Raw genomic sequence first — 26,774 nt, forward strand, 5'->3', positions numbered from 1 at the left:
GTGCGGCCGCTTCGACCGACTCTGAATGAGGTCCTGAGACCCACAGGAATACTGGAGGCAGCCATGGTAAAATGTATCTATATCCTGCTTTCTCATGAATATGGTTTCGGAACAAAAAATGTCTGTCTGCCCTCCCCTCCCGGTGCCCTGAACATGTTGGTTCCCTTTGTGATCCAGGCCAAATGGTCTTTTATGTACGAATTCCTTCAAAGATAAAGACATAGGTATCAGTGATACTCTACCTATGAATATACTTCATATCGATTAACAAACAATATTGCACACAAATGTAATTTTCATTCGTTGAGCACTGAGAAAAAAAGGTAAAGCTTAAAAGACAACACTGCGTAAAAGCCTTGCCCTTTGCACTTGCGAAAAGCTACAAGACGCAGCCCGTTGGACGTCGAAGGCTCCAGTGAAAGCAACACAGAGGTTTAAGTAAAAGAACACAAAGAGCAAATATAAGATTCTGCTCCATCACATTTTCAGCTTCTCGGCCCATTGTATCAATGAAACAAACAAGCCATGCGAGCGAGAATGTCTACATAGGACCTTGCAGCTCAAGGTTGCGAAGCCACGTGTTCTCACCTAGCTGTACCGTTTGTGGTAAGTGAACCGGTTCCCCAATACCGACTTTGTTTATGGAGGAAATGCGGAATCGGTAGGGCTGGCCCGGTTTGAGATTCTGCACAACATAGTCCATACTTTGAATTATTTCCAAGTTGCACTGATCCCAGTCTCCACCTGGGGCTTTCATGTCAACATTGTATCCAAAGATGGGAGCTCCACCATCACTCAAGGGTGTGAACCAAGACAGGATCAAGGAGCTGCTGGTCTTACTTACAATCTCTGGGTCTTCTGGGGGATCGGGGAGGGCTAAAGGTACAACAGAGTCCCAGTAAGGTCATTTCTTTTTCCAGGAAATAATGAGTCATTTACATAGACTGGAAGAAGTTCTTCAACTTCAAAAATACTTTCTACATCAAAAACATCTTGATGACCTTATAGTACTACAACTCATTCTCTGAGATTGGGGTGCAAGATGCCCTTTTATGAGTAAACCTTGATAAATAATATTGTAAGCAAGCAACTCATATTAAATTGGCAAGCTGGACACAAAGGCAGCCGTTGACTTACCTAGAATCACCAATTTTGCTGTAGCAACTACATCTCTTGAAGCGAATACCACTTCTCCAGAGTGATATTGCTGGGTGTCTTTAAGAATTAGTTTATACTGGTTCTCATCTACGGTCATGGACCAGTGCTCATCTGGCTGGATGGGTAATCCATTAAAATACCAGTCGACCTCATTTACTGGCACGGCTTCACTTAACACACAGCTAAATGCTGCCTTGTTTCCTAGAATGACTTCAGTGTCAGCTGGAGGCTTCAGAACTTCCAGGCGCCACCCTGGATTCAAACACACATATTGTAGTATACTAAACTCTAATGCAAACCTCTTATATATAAAGCAAAATCAAGCGTATTTATCACTGTGTGTCTTCATTTTTCATTGATCTACAGTATATGTGACACATCAAGCATGCCTTGTTTTCAATAGAGATGAGGGAAGTGGCGACAGGCTTCCTTGGCGGAACCGGACATTTTTGCTGAAGCACAGAGTTCCGTCTTTTACTTCCGCTTTGCCAATACGTGGATTGGCATTCCACTTTGAATGTGCAATTCTGCATTTTACCAAATTTAGAAGTTATAAATAGAGACGGGACAAGGATAGAGTAATTTCATTCTGCTCCGTCATCTGGTTGGGGTAGAACAAGGAAAAACCTTCAGGCAGAACAGAAAATTAAGGGGGAATTCCAGAGAAAACAAAGACGATCGGAGGAACTCTGTGCGGTACACATAAGGCCAAAGTTCTGCAATTAAGCCGCTATCAAATACAGAAGGCGGCAAATATTTGTGGAACAGTATTGTTAATTTCACTCATCTCTAATTTTTGTCAATTATTATATTTTATAACAACCTATCAATTTAATACACAATTTACCTAAAATCAGAATTTACAGTTACTTTGTGCTCACAATTTTTTTCTTTATAGATTTTAAGAATGTTTTTTTGATTCCAGAGAAATTCCTCTGTCCCCAACATGATCTCCTGCTAATACCTGGCTACAGGCTGCCTGACAGGAAGAAAGTAAATGTTTGGGAATATGCTATGAAACATCTTAGGGAAAATATGTAAATAATTCACTCCACCAGTGGAACAAAGACATGACGGTCTATGTCAATTCAAAAAGTCCCCATCTGCTCCTTGAAAGTTATCTCCTATCCTTATTGTACACCCAATTAAAAGGAAAATAAACTATAAGTTATAAACCCCAGAGAAAAAAAACACATATATTTGAGCTCTTCAAATTCAGCTCTATTCGCTTGTTGGTCGACTTGTACTTAACTCTCAGAACCACTTATATTACACTTCATATAAGCAACTTATACAATTTTTTCCACCTAAAGTATATTCTCCTGATTTCAGTGGCGGAACTTGACTCTCTGGAGACTCTATCGCCGTCTTCCTGACAGCGCTAGGGCACCCAATTATGTCAGTGTTCCATGAAAGATAACACTGTTGAAAACTTGTGTCTTTCAATGATGAAGGATCATATTTATTATAATATACGTTCTGCCCCCAAAAATCTGCATATTGCAGATTCTTTGTTCGTTCAAATGTATTAATTTGAATCTCTGGAACACGGGCTCCGGTGAGAGTCGATTCCTCACATAAGTAAGAAGTAAAATCATTACATATATGATCCCCTTACTGACGCTTTCAGACAACGGGTGGGGTTACTGCGCATGGGCAATGTGTAAAAGGTTCTGGTAGGCATCAGGATCTCCTACAGCCCCACCAGAGAGGGATTGCAAGATCCCTCTCCCACAGGGTTGCTCCAATGACGGTAGTAGGCTAATACCATATGGAGATATAATATCTATAGATTGTAAGCTTGCGAGCAGGGCCTTCCTACCTATATATCTGTCTGTTATTACCCAGTTTTGCTCTATTAATGTTTCCCCTTGTAAAGCGCAACGGAATATGCTGCGCTATATAAGAAACTGTTAATAAATAAATAAGATGGTGTTAGCCTACGGCAGGAACATCTGCAAATACCGTCCATAGAGTGAGTTCTGGCAGGAGATAACGTGTAGTAGGAGAGTGTACCTTTGCACACCCCAAAGACCTGGCACAAGTTTCAGAGTTGATGATGATGAGGATGACGGCCAAAAGATTCCTGTTACTCATAATACAGCTGCACAAAAGTAAGTGCATGGACTCATTGTTGTGTGCTATTATACATTAAATTCTAAACCTGCCTCTAGAGTAATCCTTAAGGAGAATTTGGCCACTGGGGGGCGCTGTCCTGTTGAGGATGTGTAATATGTCACCCAGCAATCATTCAAATGCTTACAAACATGGTAAAAGTGCATCAATGCAGATAAATAAGGGCACAAACTCTGATTTACTGGTCATTAGTAAAAAAAAAAATCCAATTAATCCAATAAATCCAATTCCTGAACAATCGTGGAAACCCACAAAGCCGCAATTTCAATCCAATTTGGTCACCTATTGATTTCTAACTTATTCACTGCCTGTAGTGCAATCGTATAACCTACAGGTGTCACTGTTGTCACATCTGTAATTTTCTATGGTCCAGGTGACCTAGTGGGAGGGATTTGAGGCCTAGTTGTGTGAACAATAGGAATAGATACTCCAATCGCTCCTGTTGTGTTGGGTAGATGAACCTTGGGTGTGCGTCCATTCAGGTCACATGACTTTGACCGTTGCAACCCTTTGAAAAAGGTCACGTTTCGACAACAATTAAAGACATTTCTATGGACATTTATCTGAAAAAAATTTTTTTTAATTTTTAATTTTTAACATGTTGGAATAAACATTGGAATGTTAACAGCTTATTCCGGGGTGGAAGCTGTGGACTAACTATTGACGATTTTTTTTTGCTCTAACCAGACTACATAGCGTATAATGCAATGGATAATAAGCAGCTACTGTGTTTGTACTACAGAGGATCCACCAAGTACTGTATGCGGTTTGTGCGTCCCTTCAAAGGAAGCAGCCATTGACGAGGGTGGTGCTTCTCTATCACACATCATTGCACAGCTTGTGTGAGTAGCGTGGTGTAGGCTACACATTGCTCTATTCACAGATAAGCACAGAGCCAGTAACTGACATGCCGCGGCCTCAGGCCTTACCTCGGACACTCAGGAAAGCTGAAGAAACCACATCACCAGCCATAAAAGTCACTCGGCAACTGTCCTGGGCTGTGAGGTTCTTCAGCAAGAGAAGGTGCCGACGGCCATTCTCAAAGAAAACCATCTCAACGTTCTCGGACGTTTTTGCCGGCTCATCATCAATTAGCCAGTTGTAGTTGTAGCATTCGGGCTTAGATAGGTAACACTCAAAAAGGGCCTCACCTCCCTCCACCACATCAATGTTCTCCAGCCCTTGCAATATTTTATTCTTGGCTATTGGAAAACACAAACAAGACCTTTGTAAAACCGGATCCAAGAATGACCGTCTCAAATCGTCAACTACCACCAAACACGACAAACTGAACTTGTCAGGTTACTTTACTATACTGTCCTTGGCCTGTTGTGTGTAATATACCCCGGGCTGTAAATTACCAGGATGTTACAAGCCATTTAGGCGTTCTGTGATCATATAGAGTCAAGGAAGGGAAATATTGCAGGCTACAGGTTTATATATGATAGTAGAACTTGTTGATAATGCTAAATGTCTTGCTAATATGCAATACAGGTTGAGTCTCCCATATCCATATATTCCGAAATAAGGAATATTTTCTGCATGACTGAGATAGTGAAAACTTTGATTTTTGATGGTTCAATGCACACAAACTTTGTTTAAGGCACATAATTATTAAAAATAAAGTATAAAATGACCTGTAGACTGTGTGTATAAGGTGTATATGACACATAAATGAATTTCATGTATTTACACAAACTTTGTTTGAGCCACAAAATTATTGAAAATATTGTATAAAATTACCTTCAGGCTGTGTGTATAATGTGGATATAAATCATAAATGCATTATGTGTTTAGATTTGGGCCGTATACCTAAGACATTTCAATATGGTATGCAATTATTCCAAAATACGGAATATTCCGATATCCAAAATACCTCTGGTCCCAAGCATTTTGGATATGGGAGACTCAACCTGTAGTAATAATAACATTCACTATAATCTTCCAAATAATTATTGTGGTGATGACATCACTATCCATTGATTATAGCCAATGATATCACTGAGCGCTACTATCATACCTATAAATCACTTTAATATTATATATCTAATAAGTATGTATGTAACAGAATGCTGAAAGGCTAAAAACAGCCGTAAATCAATTACTGTAAAACGTGATAGAATATATGTAAACATTTTGTATAACTTGATTTACAAATCACAGGTACAATACCAAACACCATCAAATAATGTATTGTTTACCTTTTATTTATAAAAAGTCAGATTTTTTAAATAAAATATATGTAGTGATTATTGGTTTTGTTTCTACCACTTATTAACATAAGGTTGTGGAACCTGATTTTTGAGATGTGATCCCCAAAATGGAATTCTAAAAAAATATAAATTTAAAAAGTATAAATCAGATGTTGATTGTAGGATTATCCCCATTAATTAAAAGAAACAAAAAACAAAATAACTTTGAACCATATTTTGTAATTTTGTTTTATGGCCTATAGGTGTCACTGTTTCCCCCGTTTGTCCTAATATTTCCTAGACTGTAACATTGGACCAGTTTGCACTCAAGTAAAAATAAAAAAATAAAATAAAGAGGAAATCTGTAGACAATAAATATACAATTGAACTTTTCATTTTATACGTGTGAGCAAAGCATAATTATATTTTATTATGTTAGATGAAATACCCCTTTAAATTCATCCTCAATTATTATTGAATGTGACTCTCCAGCTGTTTGAGAACTAAAAATCCCAGCATGGCAAAAAGGGTGCTTTATACTATTAATAATTAAAAAAAAAAAAAGTTCTGGTTAACCAATACTGAATTATTCATTCAATCATTTAGTAATAATAACATTAACCAACAATAAATCTTGCACACAAAAAAAAACCATCTGTACCAATTAGGGAGCATGAATTGGTTTTTAAATTAAAATCCCTGCAAATCAGTGACATTTTAACTTGTTGGAAATGAGCTGTCAAATTCTTTTGCAGAATGATTGCAACACACAATGACATTTTTTTTTTGGGGGGGGGGGTGGGTTGGTTACTTCCGTAGTTGCAGAAATACCAACTGGTCTGTCTTTGGATGGTCGCACCTTCAAAATCTGCACCAGCCCTATGGCAGGTGGAGGTTGTCCGTCCGTGTATGCTCAACTAAATGAACATTGGCATCGCATGCGGGTGCAAATCAGGACCTGCGTCCCTTAGTAAATGTAACGCACATTATTTACTTAGACACACCAAGCAAATCAAGTAACACAATATCGTTATTGTTTGGAGACTTGCAGTGTTGATTTAGGATTTTTTTTTACGGAATACATGCACAGTATTGTAATTAAAACAGCATGCATGTTAATTCAAATGTGCAGAAAGAACAGGTCTCACAAAGTAAAAATAAAAAAGTAGAAAATATGTAAAGTAGGATTAAGCTATTATACATTCACGGTATGTATGATGCTTAATAAAGGGGAGAAAACTTCTCAAATATTAACAGTTCATTTCAAGGCTATGAATAAATTAAAGTTTTGGAAGTGACATTATGGAACTATTTAGGATTTTTTTTTTAATACAGATTACCCACAGTATGCATCTCTGCCAATCAAAAACTATAGCCAACAGACACCACTGTATAGGCCACTGTAGCGTTCAGTCTCCAGAATGAAACCTTTGCACAGGTGAAGTGAAATACAGTAACCCCCCCCCCCCCAAAAAAAAATAAAAAATGTTAGGAATGTTCTAAATAAGATTGCAAATAAGTAACCCAATGATTACTTCGTGAGTTAAAGAAAACCACACACTTTATGCAGGTAATAATTCATTACTATACAATCTACTTGTGGCACCCCTTGCAACCAGAGATTGTATGCTTAGAACTTGGTGTCCATCTTTTGGAAAAGAACAAATACAAAAAGCGTCAAGAAGATTAGAGCCAGTTTGAGCCCTCTAAAGACTACTGCCTTCCACAAGTCAATATAAATAAATGAAGCAATACACTGGTAGGAATAAGGAGGTAGTCTTCCGTGTTCGATGGAAGACCTCACCTTCAACATCAAGCATGGCGACAACCCTAGTGCCTTCAGCTTCACACACATAGAAGCCAGAGTCCTCGGGAACCACAGACTTAATAGTCAGTTTGGCCACATTCCAGTCTTGCTCGATAATGAGTCTCTTTCCGTCGGCACACAGTTCTACATCGTTTTTCTTCCACGCGGCCTGCACTGGCCTAGAGTATTGGCAAATGAATTCTGCTGTGTCATCTTCATCAATGGCGAGGTCATTCATGGGACTGACCACCTCAATAGTTGGATCTGTCAACCAACATGTCAGAGGGGACATGCATTAAATGGCCTTGATGAAAATTACATTTTTATTTTCTTAATGCACTTGAAGCAATGGCAAAAGCATAACGGGAAATGGGTGGGGGTGTGGGAGGGTTAGATTAAGCTTTGATTAGTGATTGTAGCCATGTGACAGCCGTAAGTTCTATAAACGCCCAATTTACTAAATTTCCAAGGACTAAGTGTTGTTTGAAAAATATCTGTTACATGTGCAAGAATTGGATCTCTACAGCAATTGTCCAGTTTCTTGTACTATTTGTACCTACATCCACATCGCCATTACATACACCTGGATAAGCCTATTTTTAGACCTAACTAGAACTAACCCCTTTATCCTTCCCCATATCAATAACCTCCTAACAGCATTCCACCCCCTTCAGCATTCTCTGTACTGTAAATAATTTGTAGTCCCTCAAATCATTAATACCCCGGGAATTATATATCCATCCCTACAGCATTATGCAACCTGTAATCATGAATACCACCCTCAATCAATAATCATTTATAAACTACTGCGATAATTTTCACTCCTATCATCATATACTCCTCAATCATATATCCCTCTGCAATTATTTATACCTAAACTATAACCATTTATACTCCTGTGACCAAATACCCCACTGTAACAGTATCCTCCAAAAACACTCTCCACCTGCCAAGCCTTGCTACATTTATTCTCTTATCCTATAGTTATGTGGCTGCCCTCTCAGAAGCCAAGACTCTCATCTTCTCCTAATTCTCCAACCCTCATCAGCTCTCTGACACCTTCAAAATCCTTCTCTGCCCCCCACCATTCTCTAGTCCAACTCCACCTATTTACCTTCATAATAGAATCTATCAGATGGGAAATATCTTCCCACAAGACCATTCCTACCCCGTCCCTAATCCTCCACCTTCTTCTTCCTCTAGCTCCACATTCTTGTGCTTCTTTCTCCCCACCACCAGGTAAGAGCTTTCCCCCCTCAACTCAACCAACTCTCTCTCTTCCATAATGCCTGGCTCCACCTCACCCACCTCAACAACCTCTCTCTCTCTACTGGCATATTCCCCTCGTCCTTAAAAAATACCCTCATGTTCCCCATTTTCAAAAACCCTCTCTCGACTTGCTCAAGTCTTCACCCTTCCCCGCTATGGATGATACTGTACCACCATATCTTTAGCTCCTAAAATTTGCTGCCTGGCTGTCACTCTTTAATCCTCTCCCCATATTCTGTCCCTCACCAACTGTTGATTCTATTTGTGAGACAGTGCCAGGATTAGACCCTTCCTCTCTCTTCAGAAGTCAATTCAATCTCCTTACCCTCACCTGCCAAGCTCTTACCCTCTCCTACTTACATCTCCAACCGAATTTCCCTCCACACTCCCTCCTGACCACTTTGGTCAGATTGTGTATGCTCTCCCTGTCACCATCAGACTCTACCCCAACATCCATTCCAACAAATGTTACCTGAAAACTCACCCATACACTCAAACCTACTGGTACGCCACCCCATGCTGCCTTACCTCATGTCTCCCTCGTACCACCAATCCTACCTCTATATTTATATAGGTCAGCAAATAACACTTCTTTGGGCCAAGAAAAGTTTAGGAGCCACCAAAGAACAAACTTAAGTGTTGGCTCAAAAAGAAGTCTTCAAATTTGCTCTGTCACTTCCCCTTTTTCGCTTATTTAAATTTTAGGCTTGGAAAGAGATAGGGGCTGGTTCTGAGTCACTCACAGCCGATGTCGGACGCAGTGGAGCCATTTTTTTCTTCTCTGCAAACATCCAAGTTGCACTGCACACGCGTCTAGAGTGGCAGTTCCGATTGCGGTGCCTAAGAGATGTGCAGACTCACAAATGTTTAAAAAATGTAGTGGGCATTCCTGGGGTGATAGGAAGGTGGCTAAGTGGATACAGGGAGAAGACTCATTGTATGGGCGTATTAAGGGAGTGTCACGGTGATCGTGATAGTGTACACAGACACAGACTAGTTCACCTAGGAGGCCATATTCAGATGGATCATTTGTGCCTTTACAATGGTGGGCATTTAAAGAGGCACCAAGTGGCATTTGAGCAACTCAGAACACTGAAAGTGGGCCTCTCAGACCCTGCACATTCGGACGCATGGCGGTACAACTGCAGATGTGACTGCGACAACCGACGCACACACGGGCGCGGTTGTGCATGACTCAGAACCAGGCCCATAATTACATGACATTTGTCATCCAATCCCAACCCAGTTACATTTGCATTGACGAGGTCATTCATGATACACTCTAACGCTCCACATTCCATATTGGACAAGGCTGCCATATATGTGTAATTAAAAGGACAACTTCGCATGCACAAACAATTCAAAATAGGGTATAAAAGGCCTAAATAGTGGAATTTCATGCTGCAATGCTCTGCACCCGCCTTTCATAGTGCGATTATAAGGGATAAAATGACATTTAAATTAACATTAAAACTGAGCATGGTGATTTGCACAGGAATGTAATTTGTACTATCTTTCACATTAAGCATTATCACATTTTTGTCTGCAGATATACTGAGATCTTGCTTTATTTTATTTTTTAGTTTAATAAGATTTCTTAGGTGCAAGGTTTTGGCAACAATGAAAACTCAGGTGCCTAATGAAAAGCTTCATTACAAAATCTTAATCATTATGTAGCTTCAAATAATGTAAATATCTGGCGCTTTATAGGAGAAAGCAGAATATGAATAGTGTTACTGAGAGACGTGTTATTAGATTACGTGATTAGATAATCACTAGTGTTTTACCTCTAGGAACATCCTCAGAACAACGAAAGACACATTTATCACTGAGTTACAGAACAGTCTCTAATACACAAGATTCCAATACATTTCTCTGGGGAAGAGTTTTATTGACGACATTCTCTATGGATGAGCCTTTCGGAGCTTTAGTAACTCAAATACTTTGCAGAAATTGGCAATTATACGTATTCATTATAGTCAGGTTCTGGATTATGCATTTTGAAAGTAACAATCAACAAGGAGGAAAAGCTCTGAATAAGTGTCCTGGAGCTCATATGTACAGTTGATCTATTTTCCATTCACTCCTATAATGATCTTTGAATAGACCCCACTCTATTTCCCCCATACCAGTGCAACGGGTTGGGTATGGATTGCCGGCAGTCAGGATGTGGCTGGTCAGAATACCGACAGCTGCACCCGACAGTCAGAATCCTGATACCCATAGGTAAGAATGCTAACACTAACCATAACCCCTACTATAACACTACCTCCCCGGTGCCTAAACCTAAACCCCCCCCCCCTAGTGCAGGTCCGGCTTATGCACTTGTTACCTGCGCGCGGATCTGAAAATGGGGGTGTGGTCTAATTACCATAGACCACACCCCTTAAATGTTATTTGGGGGCGTGGCCGTATGGCATGCCTCCCGTTAACGTCAGTAGCTGGGCTGCCCCCAGCCCTCTTCCTGCACTGAATGGATGCCGCACGCATGCATGCTGCATCCATTCCTCTTCTCCAGGGCCAGTAGCGCGGTGGAGGTGCCCAACCTGTGGGTGGAACAGTGGGACTATCCCACTGAAATCGGGAATGGTTAGGAGGGGTGCGCCCTCTATGTGGTGGCGCCCCTATTCGACTTCACTGGTCGAAGGTGCCTCGAGCCGGCCCTGCCGTAGTGCCTAAACCTAACCTCCCCCTCCGGCTCCAGGTGGAGTAGTGCCCTGTGCAGTTAGTAGTGCATGCGCCGAAGCCACGCCCATCTGAAAAGCGGCGTGACCTAGACCATGTCCCTAGATGACGTAATTTTGAGGGTGTGCCCGTACTGCACGCCTCCCATTTTACATCCGGCTGGGGGCGAGCCCAGCACTCCGGCAGCAGCTGGGCTTGCCCCCAGCCATCTCCCTGCATTGAATGGACACCGCGTGTGGCAATCCATTCAGTTTCACCGGCACCGCTGCTCTCTGCTTAGCAAGGTAGAGCTGCAGCTGTGCGTGTCGGCGACCTCCCGCGGGACACTACGGCCCGCTGGTGGAAGAGTGACCGAAAATTGGGACGGCTAGGAGAACTGCACCTCCAAGGGGTGGTGCCCCTCTTCAGCCACACTGGTAACACGGCCCTAGAGCCGGCCCCTGTATACATGGTATAACATCACAATGACACCTTCTAGCTGGATTTACTTCTAAGGCCCGTATTCAATTTCAGCTGAGCCACGATACTTTTTCACCTCTCGAACTTTTCGACTACTTTGCCTGTTTTGTAGGCGGAAAAGTATTGCGCGCGTGCCCGCGTATCGCCGTATTCAATTTGAAAGTAGGTGAAAACAGGACCCGGCGAAACTTAAACAGGCGGAAAGTACTGTCAGATTTGGGGAAATCAGCCTGACACCCCCCAAAAGATGCACTGACATGGGGGTTCCCTATGGTACCCCCCGATTTGGCTTGCTGAAGGTATTTGGTGTTTTTAAACGGGCTCAATAGCTGCTAAATGGCGTTTTTGTATAAGTGATGCAGAATAGTATTCAGGAGTAATTTCTGCAGAAAATAACTTATCCCAGGAAATTTGGGGTACTTGAAAATGGGGGTCAGCATATTTAAAAGTTGTTAAAGCTAAGTTTAAAAAATCGTGAAAAATCCACCTTCCGTAAGCCCCTGCAATGAAAAAAACACCTGGGGCATACTTGGGGACCCCCCCCCCAGAGTCAAGTTCGCTAGTTTTTAATTTTGTCCCCCAACATTTTTTTTTTTCGCCCCCAAATTCAAAGTGATTTTTCGGGGTGTTCTGAAGTCTCACTGAAATATGTTTTGACACAGTTTTCCCGCAACGTTACACCCCAAAACCCCAATTCTGCACTTTTTTCCACCTGCTATTCATAGGCGAAACTTTTCCGCCTATTACATTGCATTGACTTTTCTCCTAGGCGAAAAGTCTTCCAAATTGAATACGGAGTAAAATCAAAACAGACGAAAATGTCGTCATCGGCAATAAGTTTTCGCCAAAAACACGTGAAAACGGCTTTTCGCTCCAAACTGAATACGGCCTAAATCTGAATGAGAGCCTATACTTTTTTTTATTCATTTTTCACAATTTGCATTTAATATTATAATTATCATTGTTTTTTTTTTGTACAAATATTTGTTTGAAATACATATTTTTGCAATATTTTTGAATGCACAATAAATGTTTTTTTTTTCTTTTTTGTTTTAAAGGTTATGAATATTTAAAAGGGAAATTTCCCCGGCCTGTATACCTGATATTTTTATTTTTACAGTCCCTAGTAAGCCACTAATTTAAGACATAATACATAAAAAAAAGATGAGTCTGATCTCTGGCACCTCGTCTCTCCCTTCTCCTGTGTAGTGCGCCACCTGTCACTGCGCCAGTTCTGGCCTACGGGCCTATCTATCAATTAATTTTTGCAGGAAGTCCCTTGAAAACATCTGTAATTGGGGTGTGGGTGCCCATAAATATTGTAAATATTAAATATCCGCGAGATGTATGTACTTGTATTGGAGACATCTGCTGCAGTTCTCAGTTTTCGATTGCAAAAATTAGCCCCCATACAGTAGGTTTATATGGGGGCTGCTTTTTGCCTGAATTTTACTAGTGCATTCTGGAGCGTGGCCCCGCTAACTAACGCCACAGTAGTGCGCCGGGGTCCCGAAAACAGAAGTGAAGTGAAAGCCCTGAACCTGTTTGTGCTGTTTGTTACATCCAGGAGATACCTACAGTCATTTCTTATTCCCTGAATCCTTATATTTATATATATGTTACTGTCAATTTCTGCAGAGATGGAAATCTGTCGCATTAAGGACCTGACTCAGAGCCGCTCGCAAGCGGCCCGATAGTATGCGTACACGCATGCGCACGCTTCGTTCTGCGCGTGCGCAAACTACTCTGTGCGATCGCAGCCCGCTCGCTCGCCCAGCAAAGACAGCCCAGTGCGATGAGTGACAGGAGAGGCCGTTTGTGGGTGGTAACAGGGGCAGGACACTAATAACGGGGGGTTGGAGATGTGAACGCAGGCGTGCCTGGGTGTTTCAACGCCGTTTTTAAGGCAGCGTCACAGTACACGTCACATGCCTGTTTTTTACACTGAAGTCCTCGTAGTGATTGCGGCAGGGTAAGGCAACCACAAGCGCTGCGATCGCATCCGATGGTGCTCGATGTACCAATGTTTTAAAACACTTCCTGGAGATGACGTGCGCTAGTGGGCATCTCTACATACGCTAATGGGTGTCTGCATACACAGAGCGATCGCTCGCACCGGCCAAGTGGGTGTGCTTATGCCTTGGCGACCGATCGCTTCCCATTTTGTCACAAATTTGCATACGCTGGATGCGAGCGATCGCATCTAGCGAGCGGCTCTGAATCAGGTCCTAAGTCCGGCCACATCCCCTCTTCCCAAAACAATTCGATTTATTCCACAAAGGTAAAACACTAGCAGATGGCGGCTCTGTTATGCTCGTGTTAGTCTTTTTAAATACCTTTAATTAACAGTTTAGCGGAAGAAATGAGAGACCCGACTTTGAAGGAGACCACGCCAGAGTCGTTGGTCCCGAGGTTTTTTAACGTTAGGGTGTGGATGTTCCCTCCGTGCACCGAGATCTCATTGACGGGGCTGTTCTGCAGGGGAGTACCGTCCAGCCACCACTGCACGCTTCGGACATCCTGGCTGGACAGCTGGCAGGAGAAAGCGGCCGTCTCCCCCGCAAAGACATCCGTGTTCTTTAAACCAGACACTATCTCTACGTTACTCTCTGGTGACGGGTTTCAAGATCAAAAAAGAAAAATAAATGAGACACTGCACTGACTTTTACTAACACGCTAGGTTACCAAAGGGTAGATAATATTGTGGAGGGGGGGTATTAAGCCATTTCTGGTCTCCAAGACATTACACATCCTCATTAGAGGATTACTACCTAGAACATTCAGTTACGCCCCCTGAGATCCTGGAGCAATTCTTTATTAGGAGAGGAGCTGATCAGATGATAGATTATTATACAAACATCATCATTCTTTGCCTATACCATACACAGTGTGTACCATGTACATAATACAACATACCTTCCTCTAGTACAGGGGTCTTCAAACTTGGCCCGCCAGCTGCTGTGGAACTACACATCCCAGCATGCACTGCACATAGTTTTAGCATGCTGTTATATCAAAAAGGTGGCAGTGCATGCTGGGATGTGTAGTTCCACAGCAGCTGGCGGGCCAAGTTTGAAGACCCCTGCTCTAGTATATAGAAGCATTGCAACCATACTGTATCTGTCTGTCCGACACACAATACAAAACAGAAAACACAGAACTCGCTGACACTAATATGAATTGACTATGCATCAGCAGAGAACTTTAATGCATTGGTTTATATACATGTCCCCCTTTAACTTTTATTAAATATATTACCGAATTGTACAGAATTTTGAACATATTTTTTTACCTCCTTGCTGCCCGCACTTTGGTACCTAGATGTACGCCCTGCAAATAGATGGATGTCCATCTCTAAATGAGACCCTGAATTAATACATAGCTGTAAATAGGTTAGGAAGAATTTTAACATATGTCACTTTAACCAGAAGACTTTGGATAATGTCATGACTATAGCTTTTAAATAAATTGGGGCATATAAAAAATATGTGGGGTTTCTGTTTAATAATGGTTTTTTTTTGTTAAAGATACCTCTCACCTGCATCACAGATCAGATCGTCTCCTGTGATTTTACTGAAAAAAAATGTTATGTCCTAAATTTTGTTTATTCTTTTAAAATGAATAGTCGTGTAATACAAACTCCCTGTTCTTTCAAAGTAAAACATCACTTGAAAAGGGCAAATGTGAAGCGAAAATATCAACCAATCAGACTATTGTTCTCATTCATGAAATTGTACTGAACAGAATAAAGCTGATTGCTGATTGGTTGGCACACATTTGCAATCTGGAGGCATGTTAGTAATCTCCCCGGCCTCTATATATCATGCTGTATGCCCTTATGATAACTAGGGGTATATTTACTAAAGTGCAGGTTTTTAGAAGTGGAGATGTTGCCCATAGCAACCAGATTCTAGAAGACAACTGCTAGAATCCGATTGGTTGCCATGGGCAACATCTCCAGTTCTAAAAATCTGCAGTTTTATAAATATACCCCCTATAGTGATCTGACAGGAACAAACAGTATAGCGGCGTGCCAGCTCTTGGTGTTTGAAGCGCAACGGACACATGAAAAGCATGCAGGCTACACACAGTATGTCATACTGTATATACGTATGTTACTGATTGTAAATGTCACAGGAGTGTGTAAGGGCTGGCATACTAGTGCCCTTATTGCCCTCCTAAGATCAGAGGCCTATATGCCAGCTTTATATAATCCATCCACTGTGGCTGTCCCCGGTATGAACTAAATGAAAAGCTTTCTGTGCCGCTCGGCTGAGTCTCAGCTTCTGCTCTGAAGGGGCACTTGGGCACAAATAGTTGCCCTAAACTTGCCACTGTCCTGGGTCATAAATGCTACAAATTAACTTACATAGCTCATACTTCTTGTGGCGTATAATAATGGTGCTCCAGCCAATCAGCTCCTTACTGTCATCTGAAAAATGACAGTTGGGAGCTGATTGGCTGGAGCACCATTTATCATACACAATGAGATTTATCACTTGTTGTGAGTGATACAACTCCTTGATAAATGAGGCCCTACAAGTTAGGAGTACAGACATTCCTCACTTAACGACCGAGTTCCGTTCCTAAGACTAGGTCATTAAACGAACTGGGGGTCTATTTACTAAGCAGTGTTAGGAGAAGTGAAAAGTGAAGAGTGAAAAGTAATAAGGTGCCAGTCAATCAGCTCCTAACTGCCATCTCACAGGCTGTGTTTGAAAAATGACAGTTGGGAGCTGATTGGCTGGCACCTTATCACTTTTCAGGGTCTCCCCCGGTTACCGGGCTCCCACTCTGCTCTAACGGGGAGAGCAGAGGCGGGAGCCGGTACCAGTAGTCAGCTGTGTGGTCTAAACAGACCGCAAGCTGATTGCTGTAAAAAAAAAGAAAAAAAAAATTGAAACATATTTTTTTACTTACCTGAATCCAGGGACCGGTGATCGGGCCTCCGGTGATGGCTCCTCTCTGGTCAGCTGGTCTCCCACAGTGCACTGCGGCCCGGTCATCAGGTGATCAGGCCCTAGTGCAGTATGGGAGATCACCTGATCGGGAAGCCCGGAGAAGATCACCGGAGGCCAGGAGGATGCAGGTAAGTGTAATGAAGGGAGGGTGGGGTCGCGGAGGGGGAGGTGGGGGTCGCAGGGGTCCGCGATCGCGGGGGGCGGGGCTTAGCGTCGGTGGGGGTAGCAGCGATGGTGGGTCGGCGCATGCGCGGGCTCTTAGTCGCTGTATTTTTTCCGAAAATACCGCGACTAGAGTGCGGATGGGATCCGCAGGGACAGAGCTTTATCGCAAGCTCTGTCCCTGCAAGAGATTTATAGTAAATCCCTGTGATATTGCCTGAATTCGCAATGCGAATTCACTCGGTAATATCACACTACAATCCGCATTCAATATGCGGATTGTAGTAAATAGAGCCCATGGTCACTAAACGAGGAGCTATATATACTTAATAAAAGTAATCATTTTTATTTATTCTGACTAAAGAAAAGGTCTGAAGGAAACTCAAACTTGATACTGTAACTGTTTTACTTTGCATAACTTACATACTGTACAGTACAATTAAAGTTATAAAAAAAAAAAAGACATTCAGAGTAACATTTTAGTCATTGTACTATGGGTTCCATCTGGTCAGAGTGCTGGTCGTAAGTCCGAACGGTTGTCAAGCGAGTGGGTTGATAAGTGAGGAATGTCCGTATATACAACTTTGCACTTTGGCAAAAACCATGTTTCACTGTAAGGAAGGGCGGCAGAACTAAAATTTAGAGTTGGGAGGGACATGTCCTAGCTCAACTCTAAACCCCAGTGTAAATCTGCCCAGTACCTGTGCTACATGCAGCAGCAGCCGGTATATCACCTACATGCAAAAACACACTGCGTGTGCGCCCCCTCTCACTGCAATGTGGTTCTTTCAGGTGCAAACTTTTATACCGAATTTTCTCCTAGCAGTAACCGGAAGGGGTACCGGTGAGAAGACTTGAGTTTCAAAAGCTAACGGTGATTATTAACGCTTTAGGCAAACACATCTGCACAACAGATGTCTGAGGCGATAACCGCACTGTGTGACATCGCAGACAGGTGCAGGACATGCAAACCTAAATCCCAGCATTTGTAGTTATGTACAGACAGGATACAACAAATGATAAGGGAATACATTTTGCTGTTTAAAGTGCATGACAAGGTTTTGGGGAAGTGAAGGGGAACTCCGCCTGCACAATATATTTTCCCAATACCCAACAGCTGTCGATGAAACTGGCTGGACACCTGCAGCAGAGAACATTCAATGCCTGAAGCATCACTGTAAACATTCCCTTGCTGTGGGCCTGAAGGAGATGGTCACAAGCTGGGGGTCCCAGGAATGGGGGGGGGGGGGGGAGTGGTGGGTTTCCATAAATATAACTTGCAGACAGAGTTCTTCTTTAAGGTTTGTTTACACGATCAAACGCAACTCAGAGACCCCTTTAATGGTCATCCTCCCCAACCCTAAATCTACTGCCCCCAGATCACTGTCTGTTACCTTGCACGAACACGGAGGCGGTGGTCTGCGCAGTATCGGTGCTGCAGGTGTACGGGCCGCAGTCTTCCAGGTCCACGTTGCGAATGACTAGTTCAACTAAAGTGCCATTTTGTCTCATCTCATACTTATCACTGGCCTGGAGAACCAGCGCCCCTTTCCTCCATTCCACGGGGGCTCCTTCCTTGGAGACCTCACACTGTAACACTGCTGTTCCCCCTTCCTCGGGTTCAAGGTTCTGCAGCTGTCGTGTGAAAACTACTGGCAGGGCTGAAATACAGCATCATGTATAGCAGAGAATGAACATAAACAGCACACAGTAAGGTCACTGCATTTATACTGGGCAGCAGAGATGGGCCTATACTGGGCAGCAGAGATGGGCCTATTCTGGGCAGCAGAGATGGGCCTATTCTGGGCAGCAAGGGCAACCCTATACTGGGCAGCAGAGACAGTCCTATAATGGGCAGCAGAGATGGGCCTATACTGGGCAGCAGAGACAGTCCTATACTGGGCAGCAGAGACGGGTCTATTCTGGGCAGCAGAGATGGGCCTATTCTGGGCAGCAGAGACAGTCCTATACTGGGCAGCAGAGATGGGCCTATTTTGGGCAGCAGAGATGGGCCTATACTGGGCAGCAGAGATGGGCCTATACTGGTCAGCAAGGGCAACCCTATACTGGGCAGCAGAGATGGGCCTATACTGGGCAGCAGAGATGGGCCTATACTGGGCAGCAGAGATGGGCCTATACTGGGCAGCAGAGATGGGCCTATACTGGGCAGCAGAGATGGGCCTATACTGGGCAGCAGAGATGGGCCTATACTGGGCAGCAGAGATGGGCCTATTCTGGGCAGCAGAGATGGGCCTATTCTGGGCAGCAAGGGCAACCCTATACTGGGCAGCAGAGATGGGCCTATAATGGGCAGCACAGATGGGCCTATACTGGGCAGCAGAGATGGCCCTATACTGGGCAGCAGAGACGGCCCTATACTGGGCAGCAGAGATGGGCCTATACTGGGCAGCAGAGATGGGCCTAAGCTGGGCAGCAGAGATGGGCCTAAGCTGGGCAGCAGAGATGGGCCTATACTGGGCAGCAGAGATGGGCCTATACTGGGCAGCAGAGATGGGCCTATACTGGGCAGCAGAGATGGGCCTATACTGGGCAGCAGAGACAGACCTATAATGGGCAGCAGAGATGGGCCTAGAATGGGCAGCAGAGATGGGCCTATTCTGGGCAGCAAGGGCAACCCTATACTGGGCAGCAGAGACAGTCCTATAATGGGCAGCAGAGATTACCCTATACTGGGCAGCAGAGATGGGCCTATACTGGGCAGCAGAGATGGGCCAATACTGGGCAGCAGAGATGGGCCTATACTGGTCAGCAAGGGCAACCCTATACTGGGCAGCAGAGACAATCCGATAATGGACAGCAGAGATGGGCCTATACTGGGCAGCAGAGATGGGCCTATACTGGGCAGCAAGGGCAACCCTATACTGGGCAGCAAGGGCAACCCCATATTGGGCAGTAGAGATGGGCCTATACTGGGCAGCAGAGATGGACCTATACTGGGCAGCAGAGATGGGCCTATACTGGGCAGCAGAGATGGGCCTATACTGGGCAGCAAGGGCAACCCTATACTGGGCAGCAGAGACAATCCTATAATGGGCAGCAGAGATAGGCCTATACTGGGCAGCAGAGATGGGCCTATACTGGGCAGCAAGGGCAACCCTATACTGGGCAGCAAGGGCAACCCCATACTGGGCAGTAGAGATGGCCCTATACTGGGCAGCAGAGTCTTATACAGGGCAGAAAGGGCAACCCTATACTGGGCAGCAGAGATGGCCTTATACTGGGCAGCAAGGGCAACCCTATACTGGGCAGCAGAGATAGTCTTATACTGGGCAGCAAGGGCAACCCTATACTGGGCAGCAGAGATGGGCTTACACTGGAAAGCGGCCCCCATAGGTAGTAGCAGAAAATAAGTGGTTTAGAGGGTGGAGCAGGGCTGCGTGGCTACTAAGCCAAAGAAGGCGGTCACTTAGGGCACCAGAGTACGGGGAAAATAAAACTCTGAATAATACGTCACTCATACTCCGGGCGTGATTCAGAGATGGACGCTTATGCAATCCCAGCTGTGAATCCACACGGAACACAGTTGCAAATATATGTTAAAGCATCTAAAGCTTACCCGGGCATAGTGATGCCCGCTGCTGCCTTTCTAACATCTGTCCAAGGTCACAATCCTGTGCAAGCAACCAGTACCAGTCACGCAACATCTACGGCAAGCCTGACCATCCGCAAACACTGCAGCTGTCCTCGCACGCAGAGAGCTCTCATGCCACCAATGCAATAGGAATGGATAATTTTACGCACGCCCGTGAAACGGCATTAAACGGTCAGACGCCTGCAATATTTTTAACCACCCTCGTCAAGTCCCCCAACCGCTGACTACCTGTCATTCACATAGCATGTGAATCCTCTGTGCGAACGCAATCGCAAAACAATCGCAGTGCGACTTACGGTATATGAATGCGCAATGGCAAACAATCACTTGATCTGAGTAAATATCGCCATTGCTCTGTCTCTGAATCTTTATTCTCGTCGTGATGGCGCGGAGAGGCAACAGCTAGCATCTTCTTACCTGTGGAACTACTAAGGCTTCTACGTCCCTATGTTGGCGTTGGGCTATGATGTCACAGCCCAGCGCCAAACTCACAGGAGAAGACGCTTCCTCTCACTCTACACAAACTAGAGTATGAAACTGGCGCAAAACAATGTCCATGAAAGGGGGCAAATTAGAGTGGGAGATATTTAGAACACCTTTGTCAGGGACTGGTACCCATGGTGTTTTCTAGGTGCCCACCAGTTAAAATACAAAGTTGTTTTACTACAATCCAGTTCCTTACCTGTAACGTGCAGCGTGGTCGATGTTTTCTCACTTCCTGCGGTGCAGGAATATTCCCCAGAATCCTCCAGTGTGATGCTCTTAATGAGCAAAGTGTGAAGCGTTTCTCTCACGCTGATCTCGTGCTTTCCCCCGTGTCTGATCACCACGGAACCTTTCCTCCACTCTGCCGCGACGTTGGGTTTGGAGAGCTCGCAGCTTAGCGCAGCTGCCCCCGTCTCCTCAGCATCAACTGGCTGCAGCGGCTTGGAAAATTTCAGAACTGCGGCTGGGAAACAGATAGCATCGTGTGGTGCGATTATTACAGGCGGGAATGGAATAATGGTTATTTTTAGGTGTAAAACAGAAGGGAGTTCAAAGTCACTAAGATTTAATTTTGCTGGCAGAAGAAAGCATGAGTCTGTGGACCTGATTCAGACCTGCTCGTTAGCAAGCGATCGCTCGTTGCTGGCGATGTTTGCAAATGTGCGCATGCGTATAGTTCGCAGTGTGCGTGCACAAACTAGTACGGTCGATCGGGATACGCTTGCTCGCCCTGCAAAGACAGACCAGTTGAATGAGTGACAGGAGAGGCCGTTTGTGGGTGGTAACAGGGGCTGGGGAGTGGAGTTGCGGGCGCAGGCGTGCCTGAGTGTTTCAATGCCGTTTCAGAGGCGTGCATAATTAACAGCCAGCGTTATAGGGCACGTCACTTGCTAGAAATATACACTGAAGTGCTCGCAGTGCTTGCGGCAGGCTATAGTATTCCTCAATCTCTGCGATTGCATCCGATGGTGCTCGATGTACCAATGGTTTCCTGCTCTTCCTGGAGATGACGTACGCAAGTGGGCGGCTAAAGACAGGCTGGTGGGTGTCTATAAACACAAAGTGATCGCTCGCCAAGACATAGTGGGCGTGCTAATGCCTTGCCGCGCGAGAGGCTGCCTTGACATCACTTAGCTGAATTTCTATACGCTGGAAGCGAGCGGCCGCATCTTATGAGCGGGTCTGAATGAGCTCCTGTAAGCGGAGTTCTTTTGTATGTGGCAGAGGTTCCAAAACTCTGCTAAAACAAACAATCTAGGTTTTAATGATGAGGGTGAGTCAAGAATTATCCACACTCCAGTTATATTAAAACTTCTGTTGTCCGCAGTCTTAGCAATGCTTTCTGTACTAGGTTGCTGTCTCTCCCAGTCATTGCTGTGCAGGTTTGAACGTGTTACATGAGTTCATTTGTAACTGCTGTGCAAGAAAAAATGGCTGCCCGACTTGTGATTTGCACGAAAGAAGAGCAGCGTGCAGTGATTCGTTTTTTGTGGTCTGAGGGTGCGTCTAGTGCCGAAATTTATCTAAGACATTGTGCACAGTATGGAGAAATTGTTATGTCGCATAGAAGTTAGTGTGAATGGATAGAGACGTTCAAAGAAGGTTGCACAAGTGTCATCCATGAAAGAGGAGCCGGACGCCCGCCTGCAACTGATTCTGATAAATAGAAGATGAAAACCCTAAGAGGATGAAAATTCACATCTGATTAAGAGGTGAAGACAGCGGTGCATTCGTGGCTTGCAGCTCAGCCTAAAACATTTTGTGAGTGATTACGAAAGCTTGTTGACAGATGGACAAAGTGCATTGAAAAGCAGGGAGATTATGTCGAAAAATAATGTATTTGTCTTTTCTGAAAGCTGATTAAGATAAGTTCTACAGCCAGAGTGTGGATAATTTTTGACTCGCCCTCGTATATGCATGCTGGAGCCTAGATGGATATATCAAATTTACTGAGGTACTAATTAAGTCACCTGTGCTCAAGCATAGATATCCTTAAAAACTGGATAGTAATAGCGGAGTTTGGGAACCTCTGGTATAGGGCACAGGTTCTCAAACTCGGCCCTCAGGATCCCAAACAACAGTGCATGTTTTCCAGGTCTCCTCACAGAATCACAAACTGGATAACTACAGTGTAGCTCCACATGTGAATCTTTTAAAATGTGTCAGTGAGTAATGATTACACCTGTGCACCTGCTGGGTGAGCTGGGAATCGTGACTTGTGTGGGCTCCTGAAGCCTGAGTTTGAGAACCACTGGAATAGGGAATAGAATATTGTGAAGGAAATGTTTGACTCCAAGTTGCAGACAAATGTCACATGATATATGGGACGATGGGCCTGACTGAGACTCGTACGCTATGACGATGTTTTCGCAGTTGCGTGATAATTTGCACCGTAGTTGCTTGCAGCGACTATTTACTTGCAGCAAAATTGGCAGTTTGGGAGTAGGACAGCGTAAGGCAGCTGCAATCTGACTGAGCCAATTTAAACCCTGAGGTTATGGTAGCTGTATACCTCTAAGAGTTATGTCATGTTAGTATCAGACATTTAGAGTTAGCCCATAGGGATCCTGGGGGGTGTGTCCTTGCTGGTATATTAGGATTGATCACCAAAGAGTCAGCCTCTTTGATTCTGGAAATCCTGCCCGCCCTCCCTGGTTTGCGAGTTTGTTTGCTGTGTGTGTTGTGGCAGAAAGAACGGCAGTGTGCTTTTATTCGTTATGATGAGACGCAAGCTGAATAAGGATAAGACTATTTAAGAGTCCTTAGTTTTTTGTAATTGGTTAGAATTTTGGTCGACTGTTGCTAGGTAGATTAGTTTGGGAGATTTATTTGGTTGGTTGGTTGTTTTCTGACCATGTGTGAGCTCATGGGAGTGGCTATATGTTGGCTTTATAAGGCTGGTGTACGCCCAGCAACTTCCTTTCTGGACGGTGTTTGTCCCTCCCTCCCTCCCTCCCCTATCTATTTCTTATGCTCTATATTGTGTTGTGTACTTACTAACACTATGTTATATTATCATGTTGGGAGGGAAGGTGCTACAAACTAGCGGCCATGTAAGGTGTAAGAAAAAGCTGTGGAGCACATTTCCTTTGAAGGGTCGTAGTATGGCCTACCTCTGCGGGAGGACTTTGGGCGTCCCTCTCTGCGGACACGCTCGTACTATGCAATATTATAGGGGTTGTGAGTCTTCACAGCTCAGTTTACAATGACCACGGGGGGGTTTCAGTTGATCCCTAATATTGGTTAAGTAACGCTCACCTTACAATGACCACAGGGGGGGGCGTTTCAGTCGCTCCCTAATATTGGTTATGTAACATATGGCTGGAGCTGAGTGTTGTAGCATCCTTCTTTGCCTTCAATAAAAGCAGTCTGTGTCCGTGTCTTTATTTTAGTATAAGTTAGTTGTAAGTTGGTATATTGTTTTTAATTGCAATAAAGTTATGGACGCCTTAACAAGTTAGATGGGTGCGCTCTCCTGGTTCAAATATAAGCCAAATCGTCCCTACAGAGAAATGACACAGCCCGTCCGGGCGTGCTTTTTCTGGAGAGTTAAACACCAACGAGTGATGTGTTTGGTCTGCGAGTGTCCGGTCTTTGTTGTCCGCCACCAAACTAACTGTAAGCTCAATTAATTTCAATTGGAAAGATCTATTCAATTAAGCCCTAATTCGATATTTAATTAATATTAATAATTTCATGTCAAATAAAATTTGACCTTTAATTTTAAAGCTAACTCTCGTTTCCGTGTGTTTATATTAGATATGCAAAAAATACGCATACGGCGGCAACAAATTCAGTTGTGTCGAGATCGCATTGGGGTAGTCTCACCCTGCAACTATTATCCCGCACGAAAGGAATATGGCTCGGGCGTCTCAATTTCCACGGACCATGGCCTCATTCAGAGGTGCGACAATGGAATGATCTGTGACCGATGCTGAGAGCTGCAGGTGGGCGTCTTAGTACATCTCCCGGTGACTGCGATATTTGCATATATTCGCATTCGCAGCGGCATTCACATTCGCAGCAGCCGCGGTATTAGCGTACGACTTTGAATTAGGCCCAATGTCCTCTACAGAAAGGCACCAGGCTGCAGGCCGGGTACTTTTATAGAGACAATAGGAAATGTATCATATGGATATAATACTCGCCCGGTACGGTGACATGAGTGTGCTGTACTGTAGGGTAAGAAATTAGAACTACATTGGAAATTCAGGTAAAACCAAGTGTTAAATGAACCATATCACTGAACAAAACAATCAATCAGTCATCTGTGGCCTAGATTAACATTTAACCCTCCAAAAATACAGCGGATGCACTTTTGCGTGTGAGCTGCGACCTGTTTTAATAAGTGAACGGCAACTGCGCTTTTTGAGCAGCGGCCACAGATCCATTCGGACTTTGGCAGATTTCTTGTGGCTGCGTTTCGCCTATGTCAGCTCAATGAGGGTGAAACGCGTTGATAAGATGAACGGAACCTTCCACCAGTACATACTGGTTTTTTTTTCATGCACTATTCACCTTTAACATCTAATTCAGCTACAGACGTATTCTGTCCCACTCTGAAACTGACGACACCTGAATCTTCCGGGGAAACCTTTCTAAGAGTCAGGGTGTGAATTTTCCCCCGGTGGACGGCGATCTCGTTCATCTCATTGCTCTGTAGTGGGACTCCGGCCAGACACCAGTGGACGTCGGGGGCATTTTCCTTAGATACCTTGCACTTAAATATAGCGTCTTCCCCTTCCTCTACCGACACGTTCTGCAGCTGATCCACAATGAAAGGTTCCGGTTCTGAGAGAACATAATAATAGAAAGGATTACGTCCCCCATACAGCACTTTATAAAATGAAATAGCTGATTGATACGAGAGGTCACTTATCACATTACAATTTATTTGTATCTGATTTCATTGATTAATCATTGAGGGTCACACGTCTTCTATTTTACTTGTTACCTGTCTTGGCCCAAAATCAATACGACGTCACGTGAAGGAATAAACGTTCCCCCGTTACCTTTTACAACGACAGATGCCACCGACTTCTGGTCCCCGGTGTCACATGTGTATTCCGCTGCATCCGTCTGCTGTAGTTTGTGTATATGGAGTTCTACCACGCGCCCAGACTGCTTCATGTCATATTTGGCCCCTGGTTTAAGGGCCACTCCAGCCTTCTGCCAAATCACAGGGGCGTCGGGCTTGGAGATCTCCGCCGTCAGCGTCACAGAACCGCTCTCCTCTCCCTGCTCGTTCTGTAGGTGGCGCGTGATCAGCGCGGGGATTGCTGAGGAATCACAATGGGTTGCATTACGCAGAGGAAACAGTTTTGTGCCAGGATCAGCTGGCAGAGCATTGCACCCATCAGGTCTTGGCGGTATCGAATGCAGTGACCCCCTTGGCTGCCTGTTGTAAGAAAATAGGGGTCTCGTCTCCTACACACAGTGAGGGTGGCTGCGTTATGATCAATGTACTAGAAAACCGTGGCATGAGGCACCGTGTTGCCTGCACCGTGCTGCCTGCAGGCAGTTGAGGCAGACGGAGAAAGCTACTATCCATTCCACATATGAAAGTGATATTACACTGACTTACATCTCAGGTCACATGCTTGGAATGTGGGATGGACTGCCACAGAAATATGGCAGCAGACAATCGCTAACTCCTGAAGGACCTTGTAAATAAACAGAATGTTCCAGTAATTTAGGAACAGTGAAACATACAACGGATTGGGACTATAGCTGAGATTGTTCTCCTTAAAGGGACTGGACTAAAATAACAAAATGTAATGTGGCCGGAGGTCACGGAATAGACTGAACAGGTGTAACATTCTCCTGTATCCATCAAATCATGAACT

The 26,774-nt window shown here is 44.2% G+C and overlaps 1 protein-coding gene across 27 annotated transcripts in view; it reads right to left on the reverse strand.

The window, feature by feature from the left end:
- OBSCN (obscurin, cytoskeletal calmodulin and titin-interacting RhoGEF) overlaps positions 1-26,774 on the reverse strand; it is a 646,947-nt gene that overhangs the window by 373,272 nt on the left and 246,901 nt on the right. For 23 of the 27 annotated variants that reach the window (XM_088467488.1, XM_088467486.1, XM_088467498.1 and 20 more), the window contains 9 exons: positions 25,941-26,207; positions 25,447-25,719; positions 21,125-21,391; positions 18,224-18,490; positions 14,043-14,315; positions 7,291-7,557; positions 4,224-4,496; positions 1,138-1,410; positions 589-876 (listed from right to left, as the gene is read on the reverse strand). In XM_088467488.1, the coding sequence (XP_088323614.1) occupies positions 589-876; positions 1,138-1,410; positions 4,224-4,496; positions 7,291-7,557; positions 14,043-14,315; positions 18,224-18,490; positions 21,125-21,391; positions 25,447-25,719; positions 25,941-26,207 (2,448 nt within the window). The remainder of the gene's footprint in view (positions 1-588; positions 877-1,137; positions 1,411-4,223; positions 4,497-7,290; positions 7,558-14,042; positions 14,316-18,223; positions 18,491-21,124; positions 21,392-25,446; positions 25,720-25,940; positions 26,208-26,774) is intronic. The other 4 variants (XM_088467485.1, XM_088467487.1, XM_088467493.1 and 1 more) reach the window with 4 other exon arrangements.

This window comes from Taudactylus pleione, unplaced genomic scaffold (genome assembly GCF_031769625.1).
Source record: "Taudactylus pleione unplaced genomic scaffold, aTauple2 ptg000071l, whole genome shotgun sequence".
NCBI lineage: Eukaryota > Metazoa > Chordata > Amphibia > Anura > Myobatrachidae > Taudactylus > Taudactylus pleione.